This window comes from Sphaeramia orbicularis, chromosome 4 (assembly GCF_902148855.1).
Source record: "Sphaeramia orbicularis chromosome 4, fSphaOr1.1, whole genome shotgun sequence".
Lineage (NCBI taxonomy): Eukaryota > Metazoa > Chordata > Actinopteri > Kurtiformes > Apogonidae > Sphaeramia > Sphaeramia orbicularis.
The window spans coordinates 54245575-54263555 of record NC_043960.1 but is presented as its reverse complement, the minus strand read 5'-3'; the positions used below and the strand labels follow the sequence as shown (position 1 = coordinate 54263555).

At 37.2% G+C, this 17981-nt stretch overlaps 1 protein-coding gene across 1 annotated transcript in view; it reads right to left on the bottom strand.

Moving 5' to 3' along the window:
• negr1 (neuronal growth regulator 1) overlaps positions 1-17981 on the bottom strand; it is a 385618-nt gene that overhangs the window by 208258 nt on the left and 159379 nt on the right. The window contains exon 3 of the mRNA XM_030132384.1: positions 2097-2222. Within this exon, the coding sequence (XP_029988244.1) occupies positions 2097-2222 (126 nt within the window). The remainder of the gene's footprint in view (positions 1-2096; positions 2223-17981) is intronic.

Genomic DNA, 17981 nt, shown 5'->3' with positions numbered 1-17981 from the left:
CATCAGGGCTGGACTGTGGAAATTTACACTGGATATCATTTATATTTACTGAGTTATTGGATCGATCCACTTCCTATCTCTTATAATGGGGACATTTTTCGAAGTGGCACCAAATCCAGAATCAGATCCGGATTCAAATAATTTCACTAACTTTTGTTGACATCATCATAAAGAAGTTGTATACCAAGTTTGAAGTTGGAATTGTAGTTTCGGAGAAGAAGAAGATTGAAATTTTTGTAACGGACGACAGACGACGACGACGGACGCCGCATGACAACAATAGCTTACAGCCTGTCAGCCGGTAAGCTAAAAACAAAAGAAAAGAAAACCACAAAGGACATTCCATAAAAATTTTAAAAACTGCATCTGAAAAAACTGTTGCATCATGATGTTTCCAATATAGGCACTTATTAAAATAAAAAAACAAAAAAAGCTTGTACTTTGCTGACATTTCCTGGGTCTGAGGAGGTTAATGTCCTTTTCAGTGGACATTATGTCATTTTTTATTTTAAAGTAAAGCTGTGAAACTTTTATCCACTACAGAGGACAAAAATGCACTGCTGGGTCTTAGGAGGTTATGTTTAAAATTGTGTAGGAATATTGAATTGAGCTGGCAGATGTTTTTGTTGTTGATTTATTTTATTTTTTTTATGGTGTGAATGCTCGATGCTGAACACATTTAATTTAACACTTTCAGTGCCATGGGCCGATTAAATCGGCTTACGAAAACAACCTGTAAAGTGCCACGGGCCGATCAGATCGGCTTTGGAGAACACGCCACATTTGTGTACAAACAAACCATCCACCCCCATTTCTTTCTCACATTTCGATGACGTTCTTTCTGTGTCCCCCTTTTGAGACCAAGCAGACGGGAATTTGAGGTCACGCGACTGAATAATATTTTCATATCTTTTTAATGTTTCTTATTCTCCGGTGTTTCATCAGAGGGAGCCCTCCATGCCGGGGGGCGGCTGTGGACTCTGGGGGCTGTGGCGCCTTCTCTCACTGGGGTCCACTCCTTTCTGGTGGGTGGGGGTCCCAGTTGGCCCTCTCCCACTAGTTGGGATGCGGGGCTGTGTTGCTGGTGCCTGGTCGCCGGGGTCGGCGGCTGCCTCCTGGTGCGGATGGCTCCCTGAGACAGCGCCTCCTAAATTGATGTTTTACTTTTACTTGTACATTTTTGTTCTGGTCTACCCGTGCTCAGTCAGTCTTCTTAAGTATGTGTGAGCTTGTGGGTTTGCATGTATATGTGGGTTTGCATGTATATGTGTGTGTGTGCGGGTGAGTGGGTGGGTGTGGGTGGGGGGTGGTACTGATTTTTAAACTGATATGTAAAGCACTTTGTGCTACAGTTTTTAATGTATGAAAAGTACTATATAAATAAAGATTATTATTATTATTATTATTATTATTATTATTATTATTATAAATTATGCAAATTACGATCAATAATGAATCGGCTGTGTCCGGTGCGTTTTGGATCTAATCAGCAATCGGTCGGATGTTACCGAGCGGTTTCCTGCAGGATTCTTCAAATATTATAAAAACGACGCGAAATACTGAAAAACGGCCAAATTCTGTGGCACTTTTAAGGCGTATTAGCCCCTTAACTGTCTGGCACTTAAAGAGTTAATGTAAGCAGTGGATGAGGTGAAAAGGATAGGCAAAAAAAAAAAAAAGCTTCTGCTTCTAACCTACTCCTTTTTTGGTTTTTATGTTTATTATAATTATTGTACTAAGTGCAAAGACTGATGTACAAACCAAAATAAATTCCTTCATTCATTCCAAACTGAACCAGTACAAGGGTCACCATTCAGAACATAATCAATACTTGGGTCTTTTTTCTTCATTATCGTACGTTCGCCTGCTTTCACGATCACATCCATCCTTTTCTTCCATGCAATCACAAAGAACTCTTACACCTATCTCAACCCCCCATTTCCTAATTTGTAACATAACTACCCTCATACTCCCTCAGTCTAGCACCTATTGATCCTGCTCATGCTCTCTCATTTCCTCTGTCTGTTCATCCATCCATCCATCCATCTGTCCATCCATTCATTAGCATAGGCATGTGAAAGGTGAAGTGAACTCACCTAATGGGGTTATGTGTCTCCAGGAAATGGCTGGCTCAGGTTTCCCACTGGCTGTACAGATGAGTGACACGTTGCTGCCCTCATTTACATTGATGTCAGAAGAAATGTCATATATCTTGGGAGGAACTGGGAAAAAAAAAGGAAGAAAGGAAAAACACATAAACAAGATTATTATTTAAATGTGCAACCTCTGGTTCATCTGCCAACAGCATATGAAATATGAAATATTACATTGAAGAGGGAGGTATAAGGTGAATATCTTCACAGTGCTGGAAAATCCCCTTTTTCTCTTGATGGAATATCAGGGCAGGAGCATGAGATTCACATTTCATTTTTCAAGCTGACATTGCTGCTTAGATTTTTGGGATATTTTATTCACTTCGGCCAATCACATGGTTTAGAAAATGATCATTTTTGCTAGGAGTATAATTAGTTAAATGAAGCAAATAAGAACAAAGTACCACCCTAAGCTGGCAATATGCAGGTGTTTCCTTTATCTTCTTTGTAGGTGCAAAAAAATAATGATAATTTGAACAGGACTGCATTAACATACAGTGTAGAAACCAATAATGTGCCGATAAGATAATCATTTTGGCCATTTTAAATGTGAAAGAGTCCAATTATGTAAAACATGTTTGAGCCAATAACATAATGAGGCTTACGCCAACAACCAGGGTATATCCCTGAAATCCCACCAATCCTCTGCTATAAAATAAAACAATTAAATGACACAATGTTTTGATGCAGTATTTTTTTTTGTCCAAAGTGTTTTTATTACATATTGAGTCATCCAGAAAAGCATAATACAGTCACTGTTTTTGTTTTGTTGTTGTTGTTTTTATACCCAAACCTTATGAACATTCCCACCCTACTGCACCATAAAAAAGATAACTGACAATAATAATAAAATAAGGAACCCAGATATTAGTCACAGACTCATATTCTGGAATAAGAGAGGGATCTCCCTCTTTTATATGATTCAGAACAGGTTGCCAGGTACTGAAAAAATGCTTTGATGCAGCATTTGTGTGATTTTTTTTTTTTTTTTTACCCATAGAGGCCCACATATCCACTGGTGACACAAACCATCTACTGATCTAAACTGTTTAATACCTGTTGATCCACTAATCCTATCAATCCATGTCAATAATTGGTGTAAAATACAGTTCTTCATCTTTTCATGGTCATCAGATATGACCCATTTGGACGATCAGAGGCTCCATAGTTACCGTGGAAAAACCGTCATCTTCTACAACATTGATTCACCAGTAAAACCCATGGAATTGGATCAGTGACAGTGGATGGACACACTGGGTTTATGTTCGGTTAACGACAGATTGGACTCCTCAGTTTTTTCTGTTTCTGATACAATAACCCTCAACTTTAATCTGAGCTTTAATGAACATCTACATGGTCCGTAAATTAAATACAGGAAAATACCTGATTTTCACTGAAAAAAACCACACAAAATGCAGAGGATAATATTATAATAAATGGAGATAAATCATTTAAGAAAGGCTAAAACGTGAGGAAATTTCATTTGGGAACTGACACAAAAGTAACGCTGGATCTTTATGGGTTAATGTTAAACCACCTTCATTTCTGAAATAATGAGACACACGTCCAAAAGTGGTTTATCTTCCAATGATGAGAAACCTCTTAAAAATGGAAACTTATGATAATTTTTTCCGCGACTATAGATTGTTTCATATGCGTGTATCCTAGGGCTGTGCAATTAATCGAAATTCAATTACGATTTCGATTATTACACTCAACAATTACAAAAATTATGTAATTGAGAAAAAACGATTATTAATTTTGAGTTGTTTTAATTCACGTGCACACAAGCTACCATGAGCTGCTCTGCCCCGCCCCCCTCTAAGCTCCAGCTGCCAGCTAGTCGGCAGGTCCACCCCACTAGGACAGCTGTACCTAGCGATCTGGAAAAATGGCAGGAGAATCACAGCAGAAGCGCTTGGTAAACAAAAAAGGTAAGTCAGATTCAATTGTATGGAATCACTTTGGGTTTGATGAAGAAGACGAAAAGCAAAAACACATCACGTACAAAAAGTGTTTCGTAGCTGTGTCCGCACCGACCGCTAACACAACAAACTTCTGTAACCATCTAAAGTTTAACCACCGCGACATTTATGATAATCTGATGAAAAACCAAAACACAAAAAAAACAACTCCGTCTACAACTTCGTCCGCAATGCAATCTTCAATCTCAGAATCTCTTTACGCTGCAACTCCCTACTCATCAACATCGGAGAGACACCAAAAGATAACAGAATCCATTGGCCATTCCCTGGTTAAAGGTATGTGCTCCATTAACACCATTAACAACTGGGGCTTCAGACAAATGGTGAACACACTGGACAAACGATATGTTTTGCCTTCAAGACATCATTTTACACCTGCTGCTACTACACTGAACATACTTGAATTTATAATTTGCACTTTACGTGAGGTTTTTTTTATTGCTACAGTTCTATGGCAAGTCTATTGCAGTTTAATTACAGTGCACAATTTGTTTACAAAAGGAAACATACTTGAATTTACAGTACACTTATTTGCATTCAAACATTTTTTTTGTTTCGTACAAAAGTGAACATACTTTGTTTTAGTGTTTAAAAGCTTTATTTATGTCTAAAGAGTATACTTTTCTTTGTTTTGCAAGGAAAAAACTAAACAACTTTAAGGTTGACAAATAATTGTTTTTAATAATCGGGATTTCAATCATTGCTAAAATAATCGTGATTATTGTTTTTTTCTATAATCGAGCAGCCCTAGTGCATCCCCCTTTTTCCCCCTTGTTTCTTAGTTTTTTTCTTTATTTATTTTTGATTACTGCTACTACTATCATCATCATCATCATCATTATCAGTAGTAGTAGTAGTAGTAGCAGTAGTATCACATATTTATGGGATGTGCTTTGTATTTATGTAGGCACCACCTGGAAGAGGGAGGGGGGTGTGATTGGGGAATAACAACCTGTGTAATTAATGCATTTCGGTCCATTGTAAAATACGCTTAGAAAATGATAAAGTTGTAAAAATTTAAAAAAAATTAAAATTAAAATTAAAAAGTAAAGCTGGATCCAAACACAGACGGAACAGTGAAAAGTTTTCCTATGAAAATGCGCTCCAGGTTTTGAGCTCCAGGTGCAGACAGTCCACATGTACAAACACTGAACTAAGTTTCGCAGCAGTAGGTGTGTATACAGTGTTGACATGCAGAGTTAGTCTCACCCACAAACACTCAACTAACTCAGTTGTCTAGAAACATCTATTCACAAGAACAACTCCACTGACCTGTGTGAATCACTCACACAAACTCAGATACACCCAGTGACTCACAGATCTGGCCCATGATACATGCACATGCGTGGTGGTGGAAAACCATTCATTAAGAATCCAAGAAAGAAAGTCCATGAAAGGTTTTGTGGGGTTTTTTTTCTTTAAAAAGTAAAGTCTTTTCTATTGAGGGCAGCTCATCAACAGTCCCTGCTGGACACCGCTTACAATATAATTGGTAAGTTTCTGTGCACTTAAATCCTCTTGAAGCTTTGATGTTAAAAGCTTCAGTATTTAGGCTGCTCAAACACACACACAAAGCCACCCACAAAGACATTTAACCACATTCAAATAAGCACACATCAGCACACACACACACTATTTGAATCAGAAAGATCAGAATCTCTAAGTTTTTTTTTCTTGCCGTGGACTTAAATATACAGTGAAGACTTCAAACCACTTTACCCTTTTATTGTCTCCCCCAAATTGTCTTCCACAAGAAAAAAATATTAAATATACGTAGTTATGCTTTGCATTGAATTATTATATCTAAACCACGAAGTTAAAACTTAAAACTGTAGTGCACATAAGAACTGGAGGTCTAGACATGAGGCCCTGTTCAGACCTGGTATCAGTCCTGAGATACCAGACGTCAGGGGACAGGAAAAACAGGAAAACAGATCTGCAGCGATCACTGGCAATCAAGGGAGGACTTTTTTTATATACAGTCTACTCTTGTTAAACCGCCCGAAGTTATACCGCCATTTTCGCTCACCGCCGACCAAATCCATTGCACAAAAATCCCCAATGCATTATTCCATTAGCTACCGCCATTTCCGCCTATCGCCATCCGCCAGCCCAGTTCCATGCACAAACAACACTTATACCATTGATTTCCCGACCGTTATACCGCCAGCGTGATTGCCATCGAGTACACATAAATTTTAACAATGCACTGAAACAAACGCACCAGACGCTGATCGCGACAAGCTACGAGTAGGTCTACGGAACGGCCACCGTTCATTTATCGCAGAACACTCAGTAGTTCAGGATGTCGGGAAGAGGACGTGGGATTAAGCCAAAGCCTCAAGATGATGGGGTGTCATTTCCCGACACGGTATAATTATGCTTAAAATGTTTCCCCACTTTAAATGATCCCCTACAACATAACAGAATCAAGATTTATTTAGAAACGCAATTAGAACGGGTTAACGGAGGCAGCATAGACATCATATAGTAAAGACATGCACATTATGGACGCAACCCGTTTTGTAACGCCATTTTTGCTATACCGCCAATTTAGCCGTGAACGGAAGTTGGCGGTATAACGAGAGTAGACTGTATATAATTGTGTGTAATTTTACCATGGTGGAATGGATAAAGTCTTCTTATCCTATCTTATCTTACCTTATCAGTTTAGTGCAGTGTTTTCTGTCTGTTACTAACTGCAGGAGGTGATGCTGTCAATCAATCAAAGCACTTTCAATATCAAAACAAGTGGTTCCAGGTACAACAAACCCCGCCCCTCACATGTATTGTAAGCTTATTTTGGCATCGATCCAGCTGATGTCATCATGTCTGTGTGTGTGCTGATGTCATCATATCAACTGCCTCTAAATATGTGCCAAGTTTGGAGTAAATTGAAACAATATTGATGTTTTTATAGACGTGAAATTTCGCCAATGGGCTCTATGCACAGCCCCACTACTTCTTGAACTTCAGGTGGGTCCTTTGTTTCCTGTCTTTCATTATTGGACACACTGATTAATCCAGGTGTGTCTGCTACTTCTTGTTGTGACTACTGATTAATTAGGCACACCTGGATTAATCAGTGTGTCCAATGATGAAAGACAGGAAATAAAGGACCCACCTGAAGTTCAGGAAGTAGTGGGGCTGTGCATAGAGTCTAATATAAGTAAATGGAAAAAAAAAAAAAAAAAAAAAAAAAAATTTAGAAAAATCCTAACAAATTTGAACTTTGACCTGCTTTTCCCAAAATGTAATGAAATCTAATCTAGGTCACTGGTAATCTATAAACCCAATGTGGTATGAATTCAACGAGTAGTTTTGCTGCTAAAGTGTTAACAAACAAACAAACAAACAAACTGAACCAAAAACAATACCCCTTTTCTCCCTGGTTTTCGTCCCTGAGCCTTATGTTTGAGACCCCTGCTTTATGGGGACCCCACGAGCCAAAGATCCACAGTGTTACTCTAACCCTTTCATGCACAGTGTTCACTACAGTGGACAGCTATTTTACAGCTGTTCTATTCATGGATTTTGTTATTTTAGTTCCATATCAGTCAACAAAGTGGACACTCATGCATCATCCCATACAGTGCAGTTCATATAATTTCTGTAACTTTGCTGTTCTTCATAAACTTGATCTGCACTAACATGTTTGAGTGTAAATCAGTTGCTTGTTGTTATTAGACTGTAATTAACAGTTTTTTTTTTTTAAATGATGACAAAAGTAGCACTGGGTTTTTATCGATTAAACAAAAAGCTTTCTTTTTTTTTTGCATATTCCCTTCATGGGGTGAGTAATGACCAGTATTAGAGAATGTTAAAATGTGAGAAAACATCAGATTAGCTGCATTAAAAATGTTTTTATTTCATAGTTTTCACACAGTATATCAGTAAAGACATTTCTTCGCTTCAAAAATTAAATCCATGGTGTCCAGCTGAATGGACATTTTGCATCTCCATGAAAAATAGGTTTTAAAAAAATGTCAGTCGCATTGTTATTTTAATGCCTAGAGGAATAAAAACACTCAGGAAAAAAAAATCTTTATTAAGGCTATCATAATTCATGCATGAAAGGGTTAAAGTCAGTTGAGTGCAGTGTTTTCTGTCTGTTACTAACTGCAGGAGGTGATGCTGTCAATCAATCAAAGCACTTTCAATATCAATACAAGTGGTGCCAGGCATAACAAACCCCGCCCCTCACACATATTGCATCTTATTTTGGCATCGATCCAGCTGATGTCATCATCTCTAAGCGTGTGCTGATGTCATCATATCAATTGCCTATAAATATGTGCCAAGTTTGAAGTAAACTGAAACAATACTGATGTTTTTATAGACATGTGAAATTTTGTCAATTATAAGCAAATGAAAAAAAAAAGAATTTGAAAATTCCTAACAAATTTGAACTTTGGCCTACTTTTCCCAAAATGTAATGCCATCTAATCTAGATCACTGGCAGTCTATAAACCCAGTGTGGTATGAATTCAACAAGTAGTTTTGCCCTGAAAGTGTTAACAAACAAAGAAACAAACTGAACCAAAAACAATACCCTTTTTTCCCTGTTTTTTGGTCCCCAAGCCGCATGTTTGAGACCCCTGTTTTTGGGGGATCCCATGAGCAAAAGATCCATGGTGTTACTTTAAAGTCAAAACTGGACATCCTATCAACAGGAAAGGTTAAGACTGAAGAAACAGCCACGATCATCTAAGGCACAGGTGTCAAACATGTGGCCCGGGGGCCAAATCCGGCCCGCCAAAGGGTCCAATCTGGCCTGCAGGATGAATTTGTGAAAGGCAAAAATGACACAGAAGATATTAACAATCAGTGGTGTCAAAATCATTTTATTTCAGATTTCACATATAGACACATACAGTTCAATTAGATTTTAAGTGGGCCAGAACCAGTAAAATATTATCATAATAACCTATAAATAATGACAACCCCAAATTTTCTCTTTGTTTTTTGGTGTAAAAAAGTTAAATTACACAAAAATGTTAACTATACGTTTACAAAAAATGTGAATAACCTGAACAAATATGAACCAACGGAAATGTCTTAAGAAAAGTAAATGCAATTTTACCAATATTCTACCCGTTACTAAATGTTTTGTGTGATTGTAATGCACATGTGTAAATGATAAACTGATAAACTGAGGTATAATATTGTTTAAACTGCACTTGTTTTTCTTAAGATAATTCAAGTTGTTCATGTTATTCAGATTTTAAAGGAAACTTTATAGGTGTAAACCTGATCATAATATAATTTTACTTTTTTCACTGTTATTATTTGACTGGTCCGGCCCACTTGAGCTCAAATTGGGCTGAATGTGGCCCCTGAACTAAAATGTGTTTGACAGTCCTGATCTAAGGGTCCACAGCAGAAGGACATCACCAGACAACATCCTCAGCACTGTTTTTTTGAAGGGGATCGGCGTCATTTTTGATCCACAGATCTGGATCTAAATGAGATGAAAGTGGCAGACCTTTAGTGGCAGAGGGCTGGGGGGAGTTGTTGAATCTAGGTTATTGCTTGTCAGACTCCAGTGTTTACTTGCTGTAGGACCCCACTGTTGACACATCTTTTCAGTGTGTGATAGCACAAAATTGAAAATGTAGGGGTTGTCTACTGATCCTATCTCCGCTTGGCACAGACTGAGAGGGCTTCAAAGGTTTAGATGAAGAGCCCTTTAGTTTTTCAGCTCACAGTTACTGTATCTCAGACACTTTAGTGTGTTACACTATTTGCTCCAACTGAGAATAACATCCAAATCCAGGAAACAGAATAAAAGATCAATGGAGAACAGTCCAACTTTTAACAATAAGATGTGTCAAACTTGTATTATCTGTGGAGAGGGGATTTCTGTAGAGAGTCATTTATTCCACAGAAAGAAAAGCTTTTGATCCACTTTAAAAAAATAGCACGGTAACAAGACCTGAAGAATGGCAATTTGAACTTTGAATAGACTATTCTGGGTGGGTAATAAGACACTCGTACTGAGACCAAATATCATTGTGTTGTGCTTGAGTGTCCAAATGCAGAACAATATTGCACTTCTTTAGTGTTGCTTTCTGATTATTAACAGTTTATTAAGTGAAGAATTTTGAATGAATGCACGGTTCAACACAGCTAGTGCACAAAGAGAATATCACTACGCCATCTGTTCTGTCTTACTTGGGGAAAAAAAATGTAAAAAATTAAACAAGATTTCATGTAAGTGGCGGTCTCGTTGCTAAGTTGCTGAGACACTGTAAATTTGGATGCTAAAGGGCCATAGGATACACACAGGATGTCAAGGACTAGAGGGGATATTGATTTAGGCAAATAAAGATTTTAACCCATAAAGACCCACATCTACTTCTGAGGCTGTACCCAAATTAATCTTTCTCTATATTTAACCTTTTTTTTTTTAATTTACGTTTTATTTTTGTTTTTGAGAAAAACATAACACAAATACATACACTAACAGAACAAACAGACAGCAGGGGGACAGTCCAACATACAAACAGCACCGAGTCCACACATACATCAGTATACTCACATACCCTCATTCGTTTTTCCTTTATGGTAAAAGTTTGAGGGTCCGTTAAAATTATACAAAATCCAGCGTTACAGTTAAAACATAACTGAGCCATTTTGACCAATTTTCAGTAAAAATATCAATTTTACATCTCAGTTTAAATGTGATTCTCTCTATAACATATATACTGTAAACTACATCAGTCCAGTCATTTATAGTAAGTATGTACATGACGTCACCGCTAGTGGAAGTCACTGCGGTTCCGCCCACTGAGTGGCAGAAAGAAGGAGATGAGTGACAGCGTTGGCTTCAATACTGTCAAAACTTAAGAACAATATTGAATAAAAAATGGGGAAAAGCTGTTGTACGACTGATTGCATGAACAGGTTTGAAAAGCAGTGGGAGCTATCGTTTTACAGACACCGAAAGACAAAGAAAAGAGAAGTAGATGGATCCACAAATCCAGGAAACCAAACAGATCTGTGGATCCTGTTTGGTGTCAGCTAACATTCATTTATGCTGTATTTTTGGGTCAAATCAGACCTTAAATGACATATTGTTTTGGCTAATGTTACTTCTTAGTGCAGCTCTTGGTTTCATGATCAGATCTTTCCTGGTTTTTGCCTTCATTTTGGGATTCTGAACCTCGTGCTCCTACATGATTCGTAAACTAACTGAAACTGAGGCTAACCCAGTTTTTCAAATACAGGGAACTGGAGAATAAAGCTACGACGGCGTATTAGGGCCACATAAGAAAATAAAAAAGTAATTTCATGATAATAAAGTCGAATACAAAAAGAATCACAATGTTATGAGACTAAAGTCGTCATATTCCGAAAATAAAGCCATAATATTACAAGAATAATGTCGTAATCTACTGTAAATGCACTTTGGATCAGCTGGTTCTGGGCCCTAGTTTTGGGCCCTGGTTGTCGGTGATAATGAAACCATGTATATTTGTTTGTTTCAGGTAAAAAAAAAAAATAGCGCTGATCCCCTCCACCCTGGATGTCAGGATCCTCCATTTGTGTCCACATGTCAGTGTTCATGGACCACTTGCTCTTTGGTAGCTCGTACGGATCCATGTCAAGTCAAACTGTCCTTAATTTAATTCCATATTTCATATTTTCCCGATCTTGCTGTGTTTACTGCTATACTCCGTCAGGTTGAGCAGGTTGGTTTTTGCCACTCAGTCTGACTTAGAGGGGCGTGGCCCAGGGGGGAAGTGACATATGTGCATACCCTCTATACTAGGTATGTCTGTTTTTAGCCATTTTCTGGTCTGGGCCTTCTTACTTGCTACTAACAATAGTCTCCATAAACATTTATCTCTCTCAGTACACTTGAGTTCTTCTAAATCACTGAGGTATATGGTTTAAAAGTCAAAACAAATGTTAAACTTAAGAACTGCCTCCAGGAGGCCATGGACACAACTCCAAAATGGAGCCAAAGAGAGACAATCCCAGAAGATGTGAAAGTGGTTTACCAAAGTACATCCACAGGACCTCCACTGATCAGTCTGGTCAAAGTACTAAGCCTTCTGTGCTGGGGTACAAAAGAACTGAGTCAAGTTCTTCCAACTGTCTATATTTAACCATTTATAAGTCATTTATCACTGTTTATGATATTATCCTCTGTATTTTGCTTTTTTCAGTGTAAATCATATGTTTTCATGTAGATGACAAACTGTAAGAAAACTCCAAGGCACCCTCTTTAAACATTAAAATGCCTTTATTTCCATGGCACGGTCATATATAGACCTTAAAAATTACTTCCTTGTGTTTCAGCTTCAAGCCTTCATCAGAAAGTTAAAACAAAATAAGACATTTTAGTGCTTAAAGACAGTTTTCTTCCAGTTTGACATCTACTTTATGAATCCCTTTTTCCGAACAAACTCTATTTTGGTCCTAGAAACATTCCTTCCCATGAATTTTTGATGTTTTCCTGTATTTCATTCACTGATCATGTAGATCATGGGTGTCAAACTCATTTTAGTTCAAGGGCCAAATTCAGCCAAATTTTTTTGTCTGAAATGGGTGGGACCAGTAAAATAATAACTATCATATATAAATAATGTCAACTCCAGACTTTCCTTACATGATGAAAATGTTTACATCTGTTAACTGTCCTTTAAAACAATGTGAATAACATGAACAACCTAACATTTCTTAAGAAAAATAAGTTCAATTTTAACAATATTCTGCTTCAGTTTATCATTTGCACATGTTCATTATAACTTACAGACCACAGTGGATCTACAAAGACATAAAACATTAATAACAGACAGAATACTGGTAAAATTACACTCACTTCTCTTGAGACATTTCAGGTTGTTCATATTTGTTCAGGATATATACATTTTTTGTGAAATGATAGCTTATTTTAGTGGAAAATTACATGAAGATATTTACATTTACAAAGAAAAAAAATTGGAGCTGTGAGTATTTATAGGTCATTATGATAATATTTTACTAATCTGTATGTGGAACCTGAACTAACATTTTTGCGAATATCTTAAGTGTAATTTTTGCATTTCACAAATTGGCCACATTTGGCCCCTGGGCCGCAGGTTTGACACCCCATATGTAAATGTTCATGAAAACTTGGAGTAAATTCCAAGGTAATTATATCAAAAACAGAAAAAAAAACTGAAGAAAAACTCATTTTTTCAGTCCAATCTGCCATTAACTGAACATAAACCCAGTGTGTCCACTGTCATTGATCCAACTCTATGGCTTTAACTGGGGAATCAATGTTGTAGAAGATGACGGTGTTTCCATGGTAACTACGGAGCCTCTGAACGTCCAAATGGGTCATATCTGATGACCATGAAAAGATGAAGAACTGTATTTTACATCAATTATTGACATGTATTGATAGGATTAAAGGATCAATAGGTATTAAACAGTTTAAAAAAAGTAGACGGTTTTGGCGTTTTGGGTCTTTATGGGTTAATCTATTTCAAATTCCACACCACCACATGAGAAAAAACAAGGTGGATGCTACATTTTACTTTATTTTCGAATGAATTATAATTGCTGACGTTACCCATGTTGACAGAAATAAAATATACATATACACTTATTGCATATATCAGTGTGCATATTGCATAGCATTGTCCAAAATCTGCACCGTTGGACCAAACAATAATGGGAAATCCATGAGCATACTGTGTATTATCCAAGGCATTCTGTCTATTTGCATTTACATTGGCAACAACAACAGTGATGTGGTGACATATTACCGGGTCAGCAGTTGGTACACTACACTGGTGCAAAAAAAAAAAAAAACAAAAAAAACCAAAACATATGATTATGTGCTTGAACTGAAGTCAAACCATTCTGAATAATAACACGACCTTTGAGTTACGAACAGTGGAATTTAAAAATTCACCACATGTATTCTGCAAGTTAGAACAATACTGATCCAAACAGACTCAAACCGGGGATCAGGCCTGAATGGAAATCTGTAGAATGGTTTACTTTGAGGGGTTTTGTACTACATGAAACACAGACTACATTCAGATTGCAGGTAAATGTGGAACAAGTCAGATTTTTTTGTCGATATGTGACCTGTATCTGATCTGTTAAAGACAGTTTGAACAGCACTAAACTGACCCAGACCACTTTCATATGTGGTCCTAAATCTGACCCAAACCACTTTCATTTGTGGTCCTAAATCTGACCCAAACCACTTTCATATGTGGTCCTAAATCTGACCCAGACCACTTTCATATGTGGTCCTAAATCTGACCCGGACCACTTTCATATGTGGTCCTAAATCTGACCCAAACCACTTTCATCTGTGGTCCTTAATCTGACCCAGACCACTTTCATATGCGGTCTTAAATCTGACCCAGACCACTTTCATATGTGGTCCTAAATCTGACCCGGACCACTTTCATATGTGGTCCTAAATCTGACCCAAACCACTTTCATATGTGGTCCTAAATCTGACCCGGACCACTTTCATATGTGGTCCTAAATCTGACCCAAACCACTTTCATATGTGGTCCTAAATCTGACCCGGACCACTTTCATATGTGGTCCTAAATCTGACCCAAACCACTTTCATATGTGGTCCTAAATCTGACCCAAACCACTTTCATATGTGGTCCTAAATCTGACCCGGACCACTTTCATATGTGGTCCTAAATCTGACCCAAACCACTTTCATATGTGGTCCTAAATCTAACCCAGACCACTTTCATATGTGGTTCTAAATCCAAAACATATCTGATATTTTCCGATACGACTTCAGTCTGAATGGCCAGGTTGCATTTATCTGACCTTTACGTCACTGAAATGTGACAAACGTCATAATTCTGCGTCCCAGGAGGAGGAGCAGCAGAAAAAACACATTTCCTTCTGTAAACACAGTGTGTGTCTGTGTGGTCACATATTCCATCAGGACCTCCTTTGTGCATGTGGGTCATTTCAGGGTCGCATTCAGTTCAAACTCAAAACTGATAGAAGTCCCATTTAATGTGGAATATGAACGAACACACACACAAAAAAAATTGCATTTCACCCAAAAATCCGAATCGTGCCGTAAGACCTGTTGTCTGAATGTAGCCTTTGAGTTTGACAGTTTGACGTTCCAGACCTGGAGCCAGAGGCTGAACAGCAGTTACTCCACCAATGTGTGTCTGAATCTATGAATTTCAGAAACAAAAACTTAATGCTTCTTTGCTTCACGCATGATTAGTGGAATAATATGTGTTAATGAGACTTTTCATTTCCCATAATAAGCTTATAAACTATTGCAATAACACAAATCACACTGCTTTACAGGTCCCAAACCTTCTGTCCAACCACTGTCTAAAAAATATATACATACATAAAAACACACACTTTTTAACTAGATGCATTACACACATGACTTTAAACCCATAAAGACCCAGTGCTGCTTTTCTGGCAGTTCCCAAAGGATTGTTTTATTCTCTATTTAACGTTTCTTAAGTGATTTATCACCGTTTATTATAAAATTACCCTCTGTAGTTTGCATTTTTCACTGTTAATCATGTATTTTCCTGTACTTCATTTTCCATATTTAATTTAAATGTTCATTAGAGAGTAAATTCAAAGGTCATTATATCAAAAACAGAGAAAACTGAAGAAAAAGTGACTTTTTCAGTAAAATCTGTCATTAACTGAACATAAACCCAGTGTGTCCATCCACTGTCATTGATCCAACTCCATGGGTTTTACTGGTGCATCAATGTTGTAGAAGATGACGATGTTCCCACGGTAACTACGGAGCCTCTGAACATCCAAATGGGTCATATCTGATGACCATGAAAAGATGAAGAACTTTATTTTACACCAATTATTGACATGGATTGATAGGATTAGTGGATAAACAGATATTAAACAGTTTAGATCAGTAGATGGTTTTGGTCACTAGTGAAGGTTTGGGTCTTTATGGGTTAAGCCTTAGATTAAAGAAGTGTACAAAGTCAGAAAGTCAGACATTATGTCTGAAATTCAACTGCTGGACTGATCCAACCGAACTCCCTGCATTGAGTCCAAGTAATAAACATCTAAATAATAAATGTGGAGCTGAGCATCAAACTACCGTTGTAGATGGGAGTGACTTTTATCCTTTGAACTATTATTTTCCCTCAAAGTCAGTGTTTCCAGTTGAGGAGTTTCAACAGCTTGTAAAATGTCCTACCTCTACAGGAACTGCTACAGATGATGTTTATCATTTTTAGCTCAGTAAAGTGTGAACTTCTCCATAGATTTGCCTGTTTTTTTTAAAGCTGACATTAAGAGCCGTTAACAGCAAATGTACACTGGTTTTTACACGTGATGTTTTCAGGCAATTCTTACTAAATACTTATTAAAAGAAGAGCTTAAAAAAAAAAAAAGGATCTTGAAACTGGGTACATTTTAGTATCTGTCACTTTTCCAGCTTTTTACACCCAATAATACAAGGTAAATGTAGACATATTTCCCCCCAGGATGGACCTAATGATGACCTCAGAGAAACGCAAAAAAAAAAAAATTATACTCTTGCTCTGAGCCATCCCATAATTAATGAATTTTTAATCAAATATTGGGTCCAAAAATAGGACCCAAATATGGACATTAAATCTCTCTAGGTGTCAGTGCATTAGATGTGAAAACGTGTGTAAATGGTCTACTATAGACTATAAAACCCAGGAGTCTGGGTCTGCTCGAGGTTTCTGCCTGTTAAAGGGAAGTTTTTCCTCGCCACTGTCACCAGTCACAAGTGTTTGCTCCTGGAGGATTCTGTTGGGTTTCTGTAAATTGACTTAGAGTCTGGTTTTGACCAACTCTATATATAAAATGTCAAGAGATAACTTTTTTGTGATCTGGCGCTATATAAATAAAATTTGATTGATTGAGTGATTTAATTGGTTTTCCCCTGTAAGTCGCTTTGGAAAAAAGCGTCTGCCAAATGCATAAACATAAACATAAACATAAATAAAGACACTGTGTTAAATGTTTAGATCCTAGTGGTTTTTCTAATCCACACATGTGGGTTTTTCATCAATTTCAGTCTCATTCCAGGTTTGGTGTGGAACCCATCGTGTCCACTGGTGTTACATACAGAACCTGCCCAGTTAAACACATATAAATCGTGAGTGATTTATCAACAGCAGTCATTTTTGTCAAACACTCTGCCTTGAATAATTAGTTCAATTCCCAAAATGTACCTGTGAGAGAATAAAAAGATATTAAAAAAAATAGTAGCGTGTAATTTTTGTGTCCTTTTTACCATGTTACATGTGGATTTTTGTATAAAACATAATGTAAAATAATATAAAAATGTGTTTTATCTGAAAAATATTTTCTCTTATCTCAGTAAGTATTTAAGTATTTATTTCAAATAGACCCAAAGTGCTTCCAAACCTGCTTCATAACATTAGTCTACATCTGGTTTGAATTTTTAGGTATCATGGCCAATTTCCTTAATCGATTCGATTCATAAGGTTCTGAATCGATTAATTGTGATTCGATTTGATTCAGTATTAATTGATTGATTCAGATTCATTTAGTGATACCAAAGTACAATTTTGAGTTGTAACTTGATTATTTGACTACTGCAGCCATGCAACACAGAATCAATATTGATATTAGAAAGGAAATAAATCTGACATTTCAGCAGTAAACAGATGAATCTGCTCTGAAATAATGAACAGGACACAAACACGTCCATGTTTCTACAGTGGATCAGAACGGACTTCTTCTTCATCTTTATTCTGTTCTATGGTTGGTGCTTCTAACCTTAAGGCACATTACTATCACCCTGGGGCACTGCAACCAATTTGCCCCCCTGAAACAGACTCATGTT